The following is a 16967-nucleotide window of genomic DNA, read 5'->3' as shown; positions in this document are numbered from 1 at the left end:
ATCGCCCCTTCCCCTTTCGGCCAATGACAGGCGTCACATTGTAGTCAAATTTGTCTAATGAAAAGGTGGCAGCAACAATAGTGAAGGAGGGAGACAGTGCTCTGTATCTACTGACGATCTCTGGAGGAAGTTAGTGTCTCAGGCGGCGTCCAAACATCCAGGATTGCTCCTCTTCTTTTTGGATTTTAAACTCAAGTTTTGTTATACTGGAGACATCCGCTAACTAGAAGTCCTCATCTTGTGTCCACTTCTAGTATTCTTATCACCATCATGGATCTCAGATCAGAGCTGCCCGGCGCCTCCTCGGCTACCCAGGTCCACCCCGCGGCAGCGGCAGCAGCGGCGGCGGCGGCAGCGGCATCCACCATCCCGGTCTCCATGGCAGGGAACCTTCTACGCGGGCCTCCTCTGTTGCTCCGCGCCGCCGACAAGTACCCCCGCACGCCCAAGTGTGCCCGCTGCAGGAACCACGGCGTGGTGTCGGCGCTGAAGGGCCACAAGCGTTACTGTCGGTGGAAGGACTGCATGTGCGCCAAGTGTACGCTGATAGCCGAGAGGCAGCGCGTCATGGCGGCCCAGGTGGCACTCAGGAGGCAGCAGGCGCAGGAGGAGAACGAAGCCCGGGAGTTGCAGCTGCTCTACGGCACCGCGGAGGGGCTGGCCCTGGCTGCGGCCAACGGCATCATCCCTCCGAGGCCCAGCTATGAGGTGTTTGGTTCTGTTAACAGCGAGACCAGCAACTCCGGTGAGGAAAATTGAACAATTTTAAAATTTGAATTTGAAAATGACATTAATCAACATTCATAATAACCATCCCTATCTGGCCTTTTTATGATGATGATTTGGTGATTCCTCTCTATGGGCAGAACATGAAAATATATACAAATACAAATATCTTTTGAAGGGATAATCAATATACTGTATATACTCTCTAAATGCGATCCAAAAAAGTAATAATGTTAAAACGTTTATGTTAATATATAAATGTTAATATCTTTATTACTGTATTAGTAGTGCGAAGAAGAGCGCTGATTCTAACATTGTGACAAAATATTACAATATGACTGACTTATTAATATATACTTCATAAAACGGCACATTAACTTTAATACGTTTTTTATTGCTCTTAATGGAGTTTACAGCTCACAATGGCCACTAATTGTTTACATTTATTTTTTTATATTATTATTAATATTATTATTTATATATTTTATTTATATATTATTATCGAATTATATGACTAAGAAACATGATTAGGTGAATGTCGTTCAAAACTTTAGTACACAAAATCTCAGAAACCCCAATACAGCCGATATTAATCAGATTATTAAATGGTGTAGAACAGCCTGATTAACTTTAACGCATGACGCTTCTATATTGTAGCCCATCCTAATTGGAGTTTGAAGGCAAAACTTTGAATTGAATGACCTTTTATTAATATTTGTTTCTTTTTAATAACAGATTCAAGCGTTCAGAAGTTCGAGTTGTTCCCCAAGGGCCAACTATCCGGTCCTTCCACTCCGCAGCAGTCCGCTGGCAAACCTACGGAGAGTGACTCAGTCCCGGGAATCTCCTCTCCAGACGGCCGGCACGTAGGCTCCGGCTCCGAGAACGGAGACAGCGAATCTTTCGTCAACTCCCCGGTAGCAAAACCTTTAAAAGACGACGAGGACACTCCCGGATCCGTCAGCTCCCTCGGTTCGGACTCCGGTTCCGAGACTGACAAAGACGAGCAGGAGTCCTGTCCGTCTTCCGCGGCCTCCAGGCACATGCACGCCATCGACATCCTCACCCGGGTGTTCCCCAGCCACAAGCGCAGTGTGCTGGAGCTCGTCTTGCAAGGCTGCGGGAAGGATGTGGTGCAGGCAATCGAGCAGATCCTCAACAACGGCGGTTCCAATGGAGGCAGTGCCGCCCAGGGTGCCAGCAAGGCCGGGCTCGATGAGGCATGGAGCGGTGACAGGATGCTTCAACAGCAGACCCAACCTCCACCCACCTCCTCATCTGCCACAGCCCCGACTCGACCCATGCTTCCCGGGGCCATGACTCTCAGCAACCGCTCGGCCTTCTCGCCCCTTCAGCCCAACGTCCCCCCCTTCGGAGCCGACCCAAGCACCTACCCGCTGGGAACCCACCTGGGACTGAACCCTCTGCGGCTGGCCTACTCTGCTCACAGCCGGGGTCTGGCCTTCATGACGCCCTACTCCACCACCGGCCTCATGCCCACCCTGGGCTTCAGACCCCCCATGGACTATGCCTTCAGCGACCTGATCCGGGACAGGACAATGCTGCATAAGGAGCAGGGCTATGCGGGTGGCCTTTACGGGCCTCTCGTCAACAATACACCGGAAAAACAGTAACGAGAGGCGACTGAACACACACACACACACACACACAGATAGTACATATCACACTGTACACACATTTCATTGTATTTGTAGCCACCCGTGTTTGAATGTTGGACAAAAATATGTAACGTTTAAGACGTCTGTAAATAAAAAAATATGTCTTAGAGTGGAAAAAAATCAATTGTTGCATTTTATATTGGGGCATGTTTTTTTACAGTCATTGTAAAAGCAAAATTATCACACACTCTTCAACGTTAACCGCAGTTTTCACCGGAAAAGGAAGTTTTACTAATGCTATTAGCGTAAAAGTTCAACTCATTGATGTGTACAAACTACCGCCACCAAGTCTTATGTATTATAATTATTATTTCTTATGGTTTTTCTATTCCTTTTTCCAACAGTCTGTATCATACTGTATATTGCATTTATGAGGAAATGCTCTGGTAATATTTGACTTTTCCTTGAATCAGTTAGCACCAATATTTAGTGACAAAAGTCCTCCAAATAAGTCTGTTCATCTTTTAAATGTTATAAAAAAACAATCTGTGCCGTCACATTGTCTGAATATGCTGAAAATAAATGTTATTTTTAAAAAAAGACGAAACAGTTTTTTTTCTTTATAATTATTATTTTTTCAAAACGATACTGGAAATACAAAACACATCTGAACAAAATTCCAAGATCCGTTGAAAATGTTCAGGGGGTTCTAATGCAAAAATGGGAGTGAAACTATTTTTTCCGAGTCAGCAATTTATTGCAAATAGCCATTAAAGTGAAATGTGCGGAGTCCAAAGCCCAAATCTTGTGGATTCAATGTTATTTTTTTACACTTCTTAAAAGACCCTGAGAGCTACGGAACAAAAAAAGTCAAGTGGTGGAACCAAAAAAATGTCACCGGTGACACAGGTCAGTCCTTGGCCCAAAAGAAGGTTGTTCCATTTACCACCAGACAGCCTTTCTATGACAAAAAAACGTCTTCAAAGGTCTTGTCTCATTCACTACCACAAAATTGCTCATTTGGAATATGCTTGAGAGAGGTGGAAGAAAGTTTTATTCCAGAAAAGAAAATGTAACGTTTAAGGTCCTGCTGTTCCTGGCATGACAAGGAGCTCCTATACCTGAGATGTTTTCCACACGCCACAGTGGGGTTCATGTAACTTTATATTGCTTCAAATGTCTTTTTCGTCTTAAGTTGGGTGCATTTTATCTGCACAGCAATGCCACAGTGCTTCGCTAAAGCACCCTTAATCAATAGGAATTAGACAAAATAGACATTTAATGAATAATCAATAGCACCTGCCGTTACTTACAATAGCTGCATGTAAGTGTATGTTGCTTTAAGGGCTGCCAAAGTTTACACGTTCATTACGAATTAACAGAAATTGCCTTTAACGCCACTATTTTGAAATATACGTAAAGATTATTTTTTGACCCTTGGCCCATGCCGTAGTTTGACAAACCACAGTGGCGCCACAGCCGATGCTGTGCCAAAAGTGGGAACAAACAAAGCCCCGGCAGATGTCTCTCCCGACAAGACCAAAGCCAATTGCATCCACTGCCACCGGAGCAGGACTGAGTCCCAAACACCACCCGCCGGACCCAGCTGGAGAAACCGTCAGAGCACTACAGGTATTTTTTATTGTCTTTTATATAGCGGTAGTTAATGTCAGGCAGAGTGGAAGACAGCTATTTTGAGGGCTTGTGTCACCTTACTTTGGGGACAAAGGCGGAAGTGATGAAAATGTGTCCCCGAGTTTAACACGGCTCATACTGCCACTTTGCTACACACTCACCTCTTTCCGGACTTTACAAAACTCAGTTTTTGCCACACACAAAGCACACTTGAATTAGGCCCTCTTCCACCCCTGATTGACGTTTTGTAATGGAAAGCAACTTTATACGGTTTTAAATGCATTTTCAACCCATGAATGATGTTGACCTGCCACATCATTCCAGAAAATGTGTTTAAGCCAAAGTTCAGAACAGTATTACAAAAAACATGCCTCATAATAATATTCCCAAATATGATGTAATCACCAAGTCATTTTCAAATAAAAAGATAACATTTGGAGTCATCATTCAATGTCGTCAACCTTTACCGTTGATATCCAAAGCAATTTGCTGGGCTTTCTCGCCACCTTGTGGTCATAAGGTATAACTACAGTTTTTAATGAAATTTATTTTGCTCACTGCAGTGTTCCAATGGCTCCCTATCTCCCCATCAGAGCACATTTGCACTAAATCGGGGGGCTTTTTTCTAAACACTAAACAGTTACACCACATCAATAAATAATGTACATCAGGCAACTGTGGAACTATCTGATTCAATCATTAATCAATCTTGTAGGAAACTCCTACTTAATTTTCTGTATATTTTCTTGTCATTTACTTTGAAGGGCCACCCAAAGGGGGATTATCAACTTTCTAGTGGTAGCACTGGCTCTCTTTAATGTTGATTTTAGATTGATTTTAATGTTGATCTTGCAGTGGGGTCCATCCTGACATTTCTCTTTCTGTTCATTGAATACAGAAATTGGCATATTTCAGTTATGTCTGCTTATGGTGATTAATCACGAACTTAAAAACAGATTAAAGTAATACAATTTCATGGAACAAATACTACAACTTAAGTTGTCAATGTAGATCAACGTTTCTGATCATGTTTAGGCCTGCGGAGAAGGCTTTGCTGGGCCTGACTGCACACCACTGATATACACACAAATATATAACTCAATGTGAAATATTTGGCCATGGCCTTTTAATGTGGAAAAGTCACAAACAGGTGGAAATCCGATGGATAAATAACAAAAAATAGATCTGATCTTCACACAGTCAGATGTTGCAGGTTCTCCATCCAGCTCACCCAGGAATGCAAGCCCGGCTATAGCGACTTCTGTATGACCATCTTGTAACAGATTGTCTTTTTTACTTCCCGATGGATATCTGCTTTCACTTACGAGCTGTGTCATAGTTGGCAACAAACCAATCACAGGTCTCCTTGAGAGCTACGAGGACATGAGAAGAGTAAGCAGATAACTTTCATTAAAAGTGACTGATTCACAAGCAGCATGCCATCTTCCTACCTTGTTGGAAGGGTGTGAAGCTGAAATCTGGGAGATAGCTGCGGAGCTTTGCATTATTGGCTGTCTTTTTAAACTGCCCATCTGCTTTGCTGGTATCATACTGCAGGGTGACGGTGAAGGAAATTCCATATAGAATGACATCATTGATCAGCATGTTTGAGATGGAGATGGATGGCATGAAAAGGTTTAATAAGGGCAGGTTATAATAGGGAATGTTGGGGGAATAAATCATTTTGGAGCCATGCCTTAAGGACACAACCTCATCTATAGATCAATCAATGAATAAAAAGTTTTGGGAACTGTGATGTATTCCATTGTAACTTGATGCATGTTCAAATAAAATTAAACCATTACCAAACAATAACAATAAAGGTCATTTTTTTCTCAGGACATTGAATCGATGGCAACTGGACTGTTGAGGTCATCTTAGAAGACGTTTCGCCTCCTATCCAAGCGGGATTCATCAGTTCATGCTCATTGACTAGGTAGGACAAACACTAGTCTGACTACATAGGACAGCTCTAATCTGAAAAGTTGGTGTGTTTATCCTCTCCAGCCAGCAGACAACATGTATTTAAGGATACAACCACTTCACCCTTAAAGTCCAGTGCATGCACCACTGCGTCTGCTGCTTCTTTGATTGATACTTCATCTTCCTCACCAACTGGGAGAAAGAGACAACACAATAATTACTTTCACTGTAAGGTGTTCAGAAGTCAGCACGCAACATGTGTTAAAACTCACCAGAAAGGATAATGGGGTCAACCTCTGGATATTCTCTCAAAACCCAAAGGAAGAGGCGAGCCAAGTCCAAAGAGTAAATGAACTGCCTTCTTGGGGTACCTGAGCCCCAGACAACCAAGGGCTTCCCCTCTTCTAACAGTGGAGATAAACAAGAGTGGGTTTGTATGTCAGAAAAATCACAAACACATTTGTTGTTATGTTGTGACTGCTTATGCATCCTTGTTGCTTATGTAGCAAAACGTAATTTACCTTTGGCAATGTAAGCTCTGTGAATTAGACCTGGTAGCACATGACCATCTTCAATGCTGAAGTTGTCATGGGGACCGAACACATTAGTGGGGATCACAGCTGTGTAGTGACGTCCATGCTGCTGGAAATAGGCTCTGAGGAACATCAATGCAGTTTAATAGACAATTACAAAAAGGTAAGTGTAACCAGGTAAATTTTGCCTCTATTACGTTTTAATCATGCTTCTATATTGTCCCCATTTGACGCTGCCGGTCAAACCCGTTCATTTCAGTGAACCGGTTCATTCAGTAAAAAGAGTCAGTCCGTTCACTCATGTTCACGTTCGTTCCGACTCAACAGAGCAACATCACGTGACTAGTGATGTGTCGGTCATGAACGAACGGGTCAAAATAATTAGTTCTTTTTTGTGAACGGAATGAACGAGGTCACCGACAGTGTCGGTCAATATCTCGGTCTGGGTCTGTCAGTCAGCTAACCCCACCCACCCACAGAGCGAGGTGGCGAAGATAGGATAAAACAGGCAAGTACGCAGATAGTCTAGGAACGGTGAACTGACTCTCCAGCCAATCAACTTAACGGACTGAAAGGGTATTTTAGGGGTGGTGACCTGTTTCAATCCGTTCACAAAAAATAATTCGTTTTTTTGAACCGTTTGTTCATGACCGACACACCACTACGGGGAAGTGTTGCCTGAGTGAGCTACAGGTCAGTTCAAATCTCCTAACTAAGACATGATACATTTCTGCTTTTAATGGTTCACATTCAACTTGTAGGAGCCTCCTACCGTGAACCAGGGCGATGGGGAAAAACTATACATATTGCGATAGACTTCGTATTTGGTAAGTCCATTGTATGTCAATTGTTTGTAGCATTAGCTGGCAGCCTCCATTCACTCAATACTGTTTAGCTTGATTTGAACACGCCTTACTTCACCAAAACACAACGACAACCCGTTGGAGCAATAGTTTAAATTGGATCTATCGAACACATTTGTCAAAGTGTCTAATAACTGTAGCACTTATAATTCTTCATTGAATGTCTATTATTTGAGATATACGTACCTGTTGAGTATTGTATATGAATTGCACTATTTATGAATGAATTTTTGTGAACTTATGTATTGAACTGTTAATTATTCAGTATTTGGAGTATAATTTGGAGTTATAATGCAATTAATGCTATTTTTGGACATTGTGAGCACATACATAGAATTCTATTTATAGCTGTGGAACAACTTGATCATGTGTATGTATAGCTTAAATGGTAAGCAATACACGTGTACATTGTGTGATTAGTGAACATTTGGTCTTGTTACACAGACCAGATTCTGCGCGCTACCAGACCAGGCCTAGAGCCACGGATTGAAAGCCACTGCAAGAGTCGCCCACACGATGGTAAGGGGCTTCTTTTTGCAGCCCACAGACTTTTTTTCCCACCACGCAACATCTGCCACCAAATTCATACCATGGCAACCACTTCACTTATTAAAAGGCAATTGCAATCCCAGACACGGGTTCAGTTGCATCTTATGGACTCTGGGTGGATCAGGAACATATTTTGTGCTATAGCAACCTACATTGTTACTCTGAACATCCATTAGGTTGTCTCTCATATTCTTAAAATCGCACTGTAAATATTTGTATGCAATGTTAACCTGTAAATAATATATTGCATTCTAAAAGCCTTCAGTATTCTGCCTACTCCCTCCATGAGCTGAACCGAGTCTTCTGATCACAGACCTAATACACACACACACACAGCCTCACAGTACACCAGTTTTGCATACCTGTTTTGGACATCTATCATTCTTTTTGCATAGGCGTAGCCAAAGTTGGACTCATGCGGTGGGCCATTATGGATCTGTTGCAAAATAGTTTTTAAGACAAGTTACCATGGGAATAAAGAATGATCCACAGTAAGTGGAGTATCTCAAAAGTATGTGGTTGGGTCGTGAACAGCGGGTCAAAAATAAAAGTAACATACAAGTATGACTTATTTAGCAAAATACGTTACAAGACATTTCAAGCTATTTATTAGACTTGAATGACTTCCATTTCAATAAACTGGAAAGATTGGAATGTTCTTAAGGTTTTGACTGGTAGTGTAGTATATCTGATTCAAAAACAGACACCTCTTACCATATTCTCATCAATGGGATAGGTGGTCTTATCTGGAAATATGCAGGTGGATAGACAGGAAACAACCTTGACCACACCGACTTCATGTGCTGCCTGCAGCACATTCTCATTGATGTAGATGTTATTCCTCTAAAAAAGACATACATAACAGAAGCTCACAGTGACCAATTTGTTATCAGTCCAGGAAGTGTGTTTGCATGTATTTATACCCAGAAGTCCAGATTACACTTCATGTTCTTGAAAAGTCCCCCCACCATGGCAGCCAGGTGGATAACATGGGATGGCTGATATTTCCTAAACACCTCCATCGTCTCCTCCCTGCTCCTAAACATTGCGAACACACAAAGTTAAAGAATAAAAACATGTTCACTCAACCTTGGGATTGTGAAAGTGTTTTGGAGAGAATTTGTGCTCACTTGAGATTGGCATCTTTGGAGGAGAGGAAGATCCATTCTTCTTCTTTCCTGATTCCTTCCTCTTTGACCACATGTTGTATGGCCCTGCCCACCAAGCCAGAGCCTCCTGTCACCAACACTCTCATCGGACTGTTGTGGCCACTCTGATAGCTCTACTGGAACATGAAACAAAACATGCAATATAAAAAAATATATAATCTTTGTAACAATACCATCATATTGTTAAGGTTTAATAAGCTGGGTAACGTTTATAGCAGTGGTTGCCAAACTTTTTACAGTCGTGTACCCCGTCAGACATTTCAGCTAAAGTCATGTACCCCCTAGTCCTGCACACTTCTAAAACATAAACCCACAGATGGAACCATGTGACACATCAAACCATAGAAGAAAGAACATGTACATAGGTGTGTCGTCTTCCACTTTCCAAGGCTACTTCTGTGAGTCATTGGGGAGTGTAAGACAACACAACGCCAGGAGAATGTTGACTGGGCTGAGTCATGTCAGTAGAAATATTCAAATATTATGTTTGCTTGTTCCACCCTCGGGCATCTCTGTGTGTAGTTTGCATGTTCTCCCCGTGCATGCGTGGGTTTTCTCCCACATTCCAAAAACATGCTAGGTTAATTGGTGACTCCAAATTCTCCATAGGTATGAATGTGAGTGTGAATGGTTGTTTGTCTAAATGTGCCCTTTGATTGGCTGGCCAGAAGCTGGGATAGGTTGCACGCCCGCAACCCTTGTGAGGATAAGCGGTAGAAAATGAATGAATGAATGTTGGCTTGTCAAATCTCACTGCTAGTCATGTGACTGTGACGTCATTGTTTCTGTAGACAGTGCTTCGGCTGCCTACAAGAAAATGACAAGCCTCCATTGTCAGATTTTCCCACTCTGGAAGCAGTATGGAAAAATACAGTTTCAGGGCACCAAGAACTGTTTCTCTGTGGATAAGAGGCCAACCTGAAAACCCTTGGAGATCCCCTATCCTATGATGCTATTAGGATAGAGGTGGATGAACGTACAGATGTTTTGTATACATTATAAGATACCTGGACAAGAAAGGGTAGTTTTTTTTAAAGCCAGTTCCTTGAACTAGTCCCTGTCCGTGATGGAGAGTCAAATACCATACGATCAGAGTAGGGCCCTATGATTAAGCATGGTGTCAAAAATGGCATCCCAGAATGAAAAATGGGGACAGCTGTACCCATGCTTGAGCCAGCTGTCATCCATTGCTTTGACAGTACCCATATCATATGGTGAGCTGGCTGTAAAAGCTTAAATAAATGAATGAATGAATAAATGTGCTGAGTATCATCCAGTTGCTCTTGATAGATCTTCATTCAAACACAATGGATGTTGCTTCAATAGAGCAACAAGTGGTCAATATAGCCCCTATAAACTTATTTCACAATTGGCCGGAAGTGACAGAAGAAGAAAAAACAAAAACTCGGGTGGCAAAGTTAAACTGAAAGATGTGCCAGAACAGTTGAAAAAAGGTGTTGACACATTTTGACTTTTGATAAACATGCATAGCCTTCACATTGGTCACCACGCTCGGGCTTTTTGGATTCTGAGATGAAAAGGTAAGTGGATGTGGGATTAGAGGAGGTGATAAATGGAACACTCCTGCCTTGTTCATATTCAGCCCATGGAGTCATGGTTCCATCCATAGTGTTTGTTTTTTGGTTGAAAAAAAATCTATTTAGTTTGAGTGAGTTTCCAAATGTAGGTTGTTTGTTTCAATTTAGTGTTATTAAGAATATTCATTTTTTATTGTAGTTGCCTTAATAGGTTTTGTTTGCCCTGACGGTGCCACTACTAAAGTAGTCAAATCGAATGATTAGCATGCTGATTTTATGCATCACTCCAATGCATTGTGGGTAACGTGCAACTCTACAGTGACTGTGTTGACTCACTTTCTCAGCCATCCAAGTGTACTTATTACCAAGTTAACTTCAGCTTTACACAGAAATGTAACGACACTAATGGTGGATTCCCCCCGAGGGCAAGTGCCCGAGGAAGAGGGCAACTCAAACTGACATTGGAATGCAGCTCAGGTGTCAGTAACATATTGATGTAAAAAAAATGCCATTGCAGGAGGAACAGGCTGTACAAGAACACTTAACACTGTGATCTTGAGACTTCACAAGGGGAAATATATAAAAATCCCCATGTTTTTATCCATGAGACAAAACTGTACGAGTAAATGAAAGGGTTAAGTAGCCAAAGGCAAACAAAGTAGCCACTGCTACATACCTGCAAACGACAGCCGGAGGTGGACGCGAGGCTACCAGGAAGTGGGCGTGCCTCTACGCGGAAGCGAGGAAACAGTTTACAAACGAGTAAAGTTGCTAAAATAATAAATCACCGGTTAATCTGCCCCACACGAGTAAATCAAGCACTGCTACATATCAGTCAATACTCAAGCCGTAGTGGTAACACGTTCCGTTCTGCGCATACGCACAACGCGTCTACTTCCGGTCGTCAGCTTGTGGACCTAGGCTGCGTCCCAATAGTAGTTTCCGTCGCCCTCGCTAACTTGCACTTGAATTCTACACTCCGTAAACGTAATCGTCGACGTCATACGGTGGCCACTTGCGGAGTACAGGAAAGTGAAGGAAGGGAAGTGATAATGGAACGCACTTTACCTTGTTCACGCTCAGCCCAAGCATTTATTACTCAATTGGCAGTTGTAGGTGTAAGTTTCTTACAAATAACACATAAAACAAAATTAAATAACTACCGACTCATTTCAGTGAGACTAAAGCGTCTTCTGAGGATAATAGATCAACTTCGCCACTTGGTAATTAGCAGAAGTAAAGCTGCTAAAAAAAAAAAGTTAAGCCATCAGTGGGTTTGGCCGCCATGTTGGTAAGCAGAATCCAGAAAAAGTGCATTGTGAGATCGTCCCGGCACACTGTTCAGCAAATAATTGCTCAATTAGACGAGGTTCGTCATTTTTCAAGTTTTCCAGAAACAGAGACAGTTATGTGTCACATAAACGTTGTAGATTAAAAAAAACACCACTGCAAAATATAACCCCTTTTTTATTATCTCTAATTGTTAATTCAAGCAGCTTTTCATACAGTTATTTATATTATAAGACTATGTAAGCGTACCCTGAATGCTTTATTATAACTGATTTAGTGCATGGATTGAGAAAAATGTAATTTTAGAAATGTACAGTCAAACATATAAAGCCTTTCCTGCAAAAATTTAACTTTAAAAAAGTATTTAAGTTCTCTTCACTGGGGAGAGGAGAACCTGCCGAGAAAAAGGATAGACTCGGATTTATTGTGCCTGATGAAGAAGAGGAAAGGATGGTCTGCTGTAAAGTGTTCCTCCCTCAGCATACAGAAAGATGCAATGCCAGCAGTGGCAGCAGCAGCCTCAGTGCCCTCCTCGTTGACCTCTACAAAGGCCTTGTGGGCCACTGTGGACAGGGAAAGGTTTCCCTCGCCGTTCATTCCAGAGAGGTCAGCCTTTGCAGCACAAAATACATCAGCCATACCCAGTTTAGCCAAAGGTTCATTCAGGAGGTACTCCTCCTCCAGTTTGAATTTGGGCAGATGAACAATAACTTCGGAATGGATGTCCATGTTACTCCTCTTGGTCCACTCGTTCAGGTTTGTGTGTGTAAGTTCCTTTTCCACCTACAAGGAAATACACACATGGAAAAATGGTTCATTTAGAAATGTACAGTAACACCAACAAATTGTCCCCATGTTTTGCAAGTACGGTGGCTTGGGACCACAAGACACACGGACACACTACAGAGACTCACTGGCTGCTGGGTCGGTCACTGGGTATGACTGGCCAATCACAGAGCGTGAAGAGTGAATACATTACCCAATGAGTTAAAAAAAAACATATTCATAAAAACTACAGAACTTACAGGATTTCCCCTCACAGATATTGACAGCTGTACTCCTTTCATCTTCATACTCGGCAAAAAAATGCATTATATATAACGAATATCTGGCTCATCCCTAGTTGGTTGCGTACCTTTAGCAACGGGTCAGAGCCATCAGTGGACTCCTCTGGAAGCAGGATGACCATACTGAGCTCATCATCTGTGTACGGCATCTCTAGGATCTGAAGACCCAGCTCAGGGATGTAGTTGAAGGGCAGTTTCTCCTTCAGATACATCATATGCACCTTTGTGGTCACATTCTGACAAATATCAAACACGGAGATAAGAGTCATGTCCTTATATTAATCCATCTGTGTAAGACACGTGTATCATTTCTGAGGTGTCACCTGATTGACTTTAAATGGCATTTCCAAAGTATTTATCGGATTGAATCTGTGCATCCAGTTGCCTTTGAAGTAGATGGCATTGACCAGAGCTAATCTTGTCATCGAGCTAACTGTTCCTGGCTTCAGAAGATCTTTAATCTTATCTGAAAACAACACACACACGTCAAAGCAAGAAGTAAACGATGTAATTAATCAGCGTTTTAGATGGCTCACTCTGTGTCTGCTGCTCCACCCAGCTGTTAATCTCTGCTCTACACTCCTCAGCAGCCCCAATGAAATCCACCGTCTTCAGATCTGCCTTATAGTACTTGTGTGTGGCATCAAGGAATTGCTGCAAAGAAATAACGTGTCATACATTTTGTATATGTAACTTTGCTAATTCACTTAATGAAAACCCACAGGGAGGAAATTAGATGTATTTTCTCCATAAAGTCGGTTGGCCAGTTTCAGGGTGTATGATACGGATGGTGAATTGATGTCCCCATTAAGAGACTGGAAGTCTGCATGGATGGATTCGCCGGACTTGAATGACAGGGCCTGTGAGAAGAGGAAAGTATTTGATTGGTGTATAGTGATCCATACTGAAACATTAGCTATTCATTTGTTCCAAATGAAATGGATGGAAACCGAATCAAAACATGAATGGCTTGGTCTTTATAGTGCAGTTCATAAAAAATGTACTGCAGTCTTGTTTTGTTTTATTGCAGATACTGTAGTTCACCTGTGCCATCTGAGTCGCTGTGTCTCCTTTAGCTCCCAGGTAGACCATTGCTAGGGCTGAACTGATGCTCAACGGAGAGACAAAGATGTTCCCGGTTGGGTTTGCTTGACTCAGAGTTCGGAACAACTCCAGAGCAAATGTAGTATTTGAGATACTGAGGGTGGCCATTGTTGATAGTGCAGAATTCCCCTGTAACAACCAAAGGAGAATTTGAGCCAGTCATTTCAACAATTTAAACATATCCTTGTACCAATTGAAAGTGAGAAGGTAAATGACTTAAATTTGCACATAAATGTATAAATAGTGTCTCTAAATGTACAATTTCTTATGTATGCTTGTTTTTCAGCTCCTATGTTGGTCATTGGACCCTCGGATGTTGACTAAAACCCCTTTCATCATAAATTCCGGACCTTTTTATAAAAAAAGAGGTTGAGGTTGATTTTAAGATTCTCTTACTGGTTTTTAAATGTCTTAACGCCCTTGCACCTTCTTATTTATCTCATCTGCTTTTACCATATCAACCCCAGCGGACCCTGCGGTCCTCCGGCACTGGCCTTTTAACTATACCAAAAGGTGGGGGCCACTATGGCCCCCACCTGTGGAACAGCCTGCCGGAGAGCCTCAGGACTCCCGGAGACTGGTGATAGTTTTTAAAAAAGATTAAAGACACACCTTTTTAACCAGGCTTTTAACTAATATTTTTAAACTTTTCTTATGTTTTTATCTTTTTTAGTCCTATTTTATGCTTTTAGTCTTTAGCTTTTAACTCCAGTATTTCCTCAGGGGGGTCCTCCACACTGGGGGCTGTGTCGGGTCTGCTGAGGGGGTGCCATCCTTGGGTTTGTTTGACCCGGCCGGCTGGGGCTTCCTCCCTTTAATGTGGGGGTCTGCCCGTCTGTCGGAGTCGGGAGACCCGGGTGCTGGTCCCCCGATGGCACGGCCTGCGGCTCCTCCCAGTGTGGACGGCCCCAAAGGTGGCGTTTCCTCGATCCTCAGTGCCATGCCATGTCTCCCTACTGTGTGTGATTGTGTGATTGTGTGTGGGTGGGTATGTGTATGTGTGTGTCTAGTATGGAGGGCGGGGCTTTCTTTTGTTTCTTTGTTTTCCTTTTAATTGTGGTAATTGTTTTAATTCTGTAAAGCACTTTGTGTTGCATGTCTTTGCAGGAAAAGTGTTATACAAATAAAGTTGATTTGATTTGATTTGACTACCTTTAAAGGCAGCAACGCACTATACGTCCAGCAGATGGCAGCAATGAGCTGACACGGTGAAGGAATAAGAACTCTAAAAGTTCTTCCAACAAAATAGATACACAGGCGCCTTTAACTGAGCATAGTCGAAGCAATGTTATATGTTTCACTACTGATTTTCTGAGTTATATTGCTACCTTTTAATTTGAAGGTTGTGTTAACAGTTTAATGGGGAAGAATGTGCCACTGTTAAGACATCCATCCATCCAAGCCATCAATTTTCTATGTCAGTAGGGTCGCGGTTAGGCTGTCACATATAGAATTGACTATATTGTAAATTGAAGAATGGTCCTGAATGGACCAGAATTGACTTTGGACCACATAGGTATCGGAATTATCGGTATTTCCGTATCGATCCGCACATCACAAGCACACTCCAAGTTATGACTTATACAGAACGTGATTTCATGAGACCCACAACCAATGTGACAAGTTTCTCGGCCATGTCCAATGGAGTGAACAACATCTAAACCGAAATTTCCCTTTAAAGCAAAATATTGCTACCGTTCGTAGTGCAACATACCCGGAAATGAGGCACACTTGGAAAGCAATGCCTGGCCGGTTTGGATTGTTACCTGTTCGTCCTGTAAGGATACCAGTCAAAGCAAAGCAAAGTTCCCTCAGAATCTCCCCAAAGGCTCCAAACCTTCCAAAGATGGTGTCGTGATTAAATCCACACTGTCTCTGTTTCTCATTTGGAGTCACTACAGCCTGTGGGTGGGCGTGGGGCGCGTCACTGAGCGGTAAATGAATGAACACGGGGGAGCTGGAGCCTATCCCTGCTGCCTTACAGCGAGACATCTTCAAACAATACACGCCATTGTGTAAAACGCAAATACAAAAATATAACCACATTTTTTGAGTTTTTTGCCAGTCTAACCATGCTACTGAAAAGACACACAACCCCTACCAGTTTCAGAAACATTTAGACATTGTTTTCTAAATTATGTCTTATTACTTACATTTATTCTACACAACAGTTTATATTTTTTTCTGGGGTGTGACATAATTGCTGCTGACAAATGTGAATTTTCTTAAAGAAAGTCCAGAGTACAGCTACTGATAAAGACAGCCAAGGTCAAGCCATGTGAATAATGTAAAGCCTTTCCTATATGACAAATCACTCGGGGAAATTCCTACCATGCCTGGCAGAGAGGGTGCGACTATAGAGAGATCTTTTTCGAAAAAAAAAAAAATTGTCCACACTCACACCCAAGGGAGAAAATGATGACAAAATGAATGAAAATTGAAATAAAATGAATAACGATAATGTTCATTAATTAATTCATTTTCTGTACTGCTTATCCTCGCTAGGATGCTGGAGCCTATCCCAGCTGTTTTCAGGCGAGAGGCGGGGTACACCCTGGACTGGTCCCCAGCCAATCACAGGGCACATAATAACGATAACATAAAATAAATGTGAATATTTGCTATCAACTATGTTTTCTGTATGATTCCAATCATTAAAAAAAGTAAAAATCACTTAAATCAAATATAGGGCAGAAACCTATAATGAGGCTGTAAAGTTGTACTGAAATACAAGACTTGGAGACATCCAAAGCAGCCTGTAAAGTCCATACAGCACTAATGCAATGAAGTGGCCAAAACAATGGACACCGGAGTTGATGCTATCAGTGCATTTTTTTAAATGTATGAAACAAATTCTAAATAATAATCGCGATGAATCCAAAGGAGCTTGCAAATGTCAGCAACATTTCCGAATAGAGTAAATAACACTACTGAATTCAAGAAAAACGAAT

At 42.1% G+C, this 16967-nt stretch overlaps 4 protein-coding genes across 6 annotated transcripts in view; 2 read left to right on the top strand and 2 right to left on the bottom strand.

Annotated features, from left to right (window-relative positions):
- Positions 1–30: 30 nt before the first annotated feature.
- dmrta2 (DMRT-like family A2) lies at positions 31–2891 on the top strand. The gene is made up of 2 exons (XM_058073283.1): positions 31–745; positions 1462–2891. Exons 1-2 carry the CDS (start codon positions 271–273, stop codon positions 2358–2360), a joined length of 1374 nt encoding a protein of 457 aa, XP_057929266.1. The 5' UTR covers positions 31–270; the 3' UTR covers positions 2361–2891.
- Positions 2892–3824: 933 nt separating this feature from the next.
- The window catches only part of mylk4b (myosin light chain kinase family, member 4b), a 42321-nt gene continuing 29178 nt past the window's right edge, over positions 3825–16967 (top strand). Inside the window, exons 1-5 of one of the 2 annotated variants that reach the window (XM_058073606.1) lie at positions 3825–3977; positions 5820–5916; positions 5988–7129; positions 7198–7263; positions 7744–7818. The gene's annotated coding sequence lies outside the window, so the exon portion shown is untranslated. Of the gene's footprint in view, positions 3978–5819; positions 5917–5987; positions 7264–7743; positions 7819–16967 lie in introns of both variants that reach the window. The other variant, XM_058073607.1, reaches the window with a different exon arrangement.
- Positions 5094–11451, bottom strand: gfus.1 (GDP-L-fucose synthase, tandem duplicate 1). 2 transcript variants are annotated; one of them, XM_058073610.1, is made up of 10 exons: positions 11232–11451; positions 8979–9133; positions 8772–8886; positions 8563–8691; positions 8211–8284; positions 6425–6558; positions 6176–6307; positions 6016–6095; positions 5432–5531; positions 5094–5353 (listed from the first exon to the last, which is right to left on the bottom strand). In XM_058073610.1, exons 2-10 carry the CDS (start codon positions 9101–9103, stop codon positions 5298–5300), a joined length of 945 nt encoding a protein of 314 aa, XP_057929593.1. In that variant the 5' UTR covers positions 9104–9133; positions 11232–11451; the 3' UTR covers positions 5094–5297. The 2 variants fall into 2 exon arrangements, with proteins under 2 accessions (XP_057929593.1, XP_057929594.1); XM_058073611.1 differs by having other exon boundaries at positions 8979–9130.
- Positions 12003–15941, bottom strand: LOC131129764 (leukocyte elastase inhibitor-like). Its single transcript, XM_058073609.1, has 7 exons — positions 15783–15941; positions 13957–14145; positions 13635–13772; positions 13449–13566; positions 13236–13378; positions 12981–13148; positions 12003–12628 (listed from the first exon to the last, which is right to left on the bottom strand). The coding sequence occupies exons 2-7, from the start codon at positions 14122–14124 to the stop codon at positions 12221–12223; spliced, it is 1143 nt and encodes a 380-aa protein (XP_057929592.1). The 5' UTR covers positions 14125–14145; positions 15783–15941; the 3' UTR covers positions 12003–12220.

Source organism: Doryrhamphus excisus, chromosome 5, assembly GCF_030265055.1.
Source record: "Doryrhamphus excisus isolate RoL2022-K1 chromosome 5, RoL_Dexc_1.0, whole genome shotgun sequence".
In the NCBI taxonomy this organism is placed as follows: domain Eukaryota; kingdom Metazoa; phylum Chordata; class Actinopteri; order Syngnathiformes; family Syngnathidae; genus Doryrhamphus; species Doryrhamphus excisus.
Note: the sequence above shows the minus strand (reverse complement) of the source record. Positions and strands in the feature narration are given on the sequence as shown.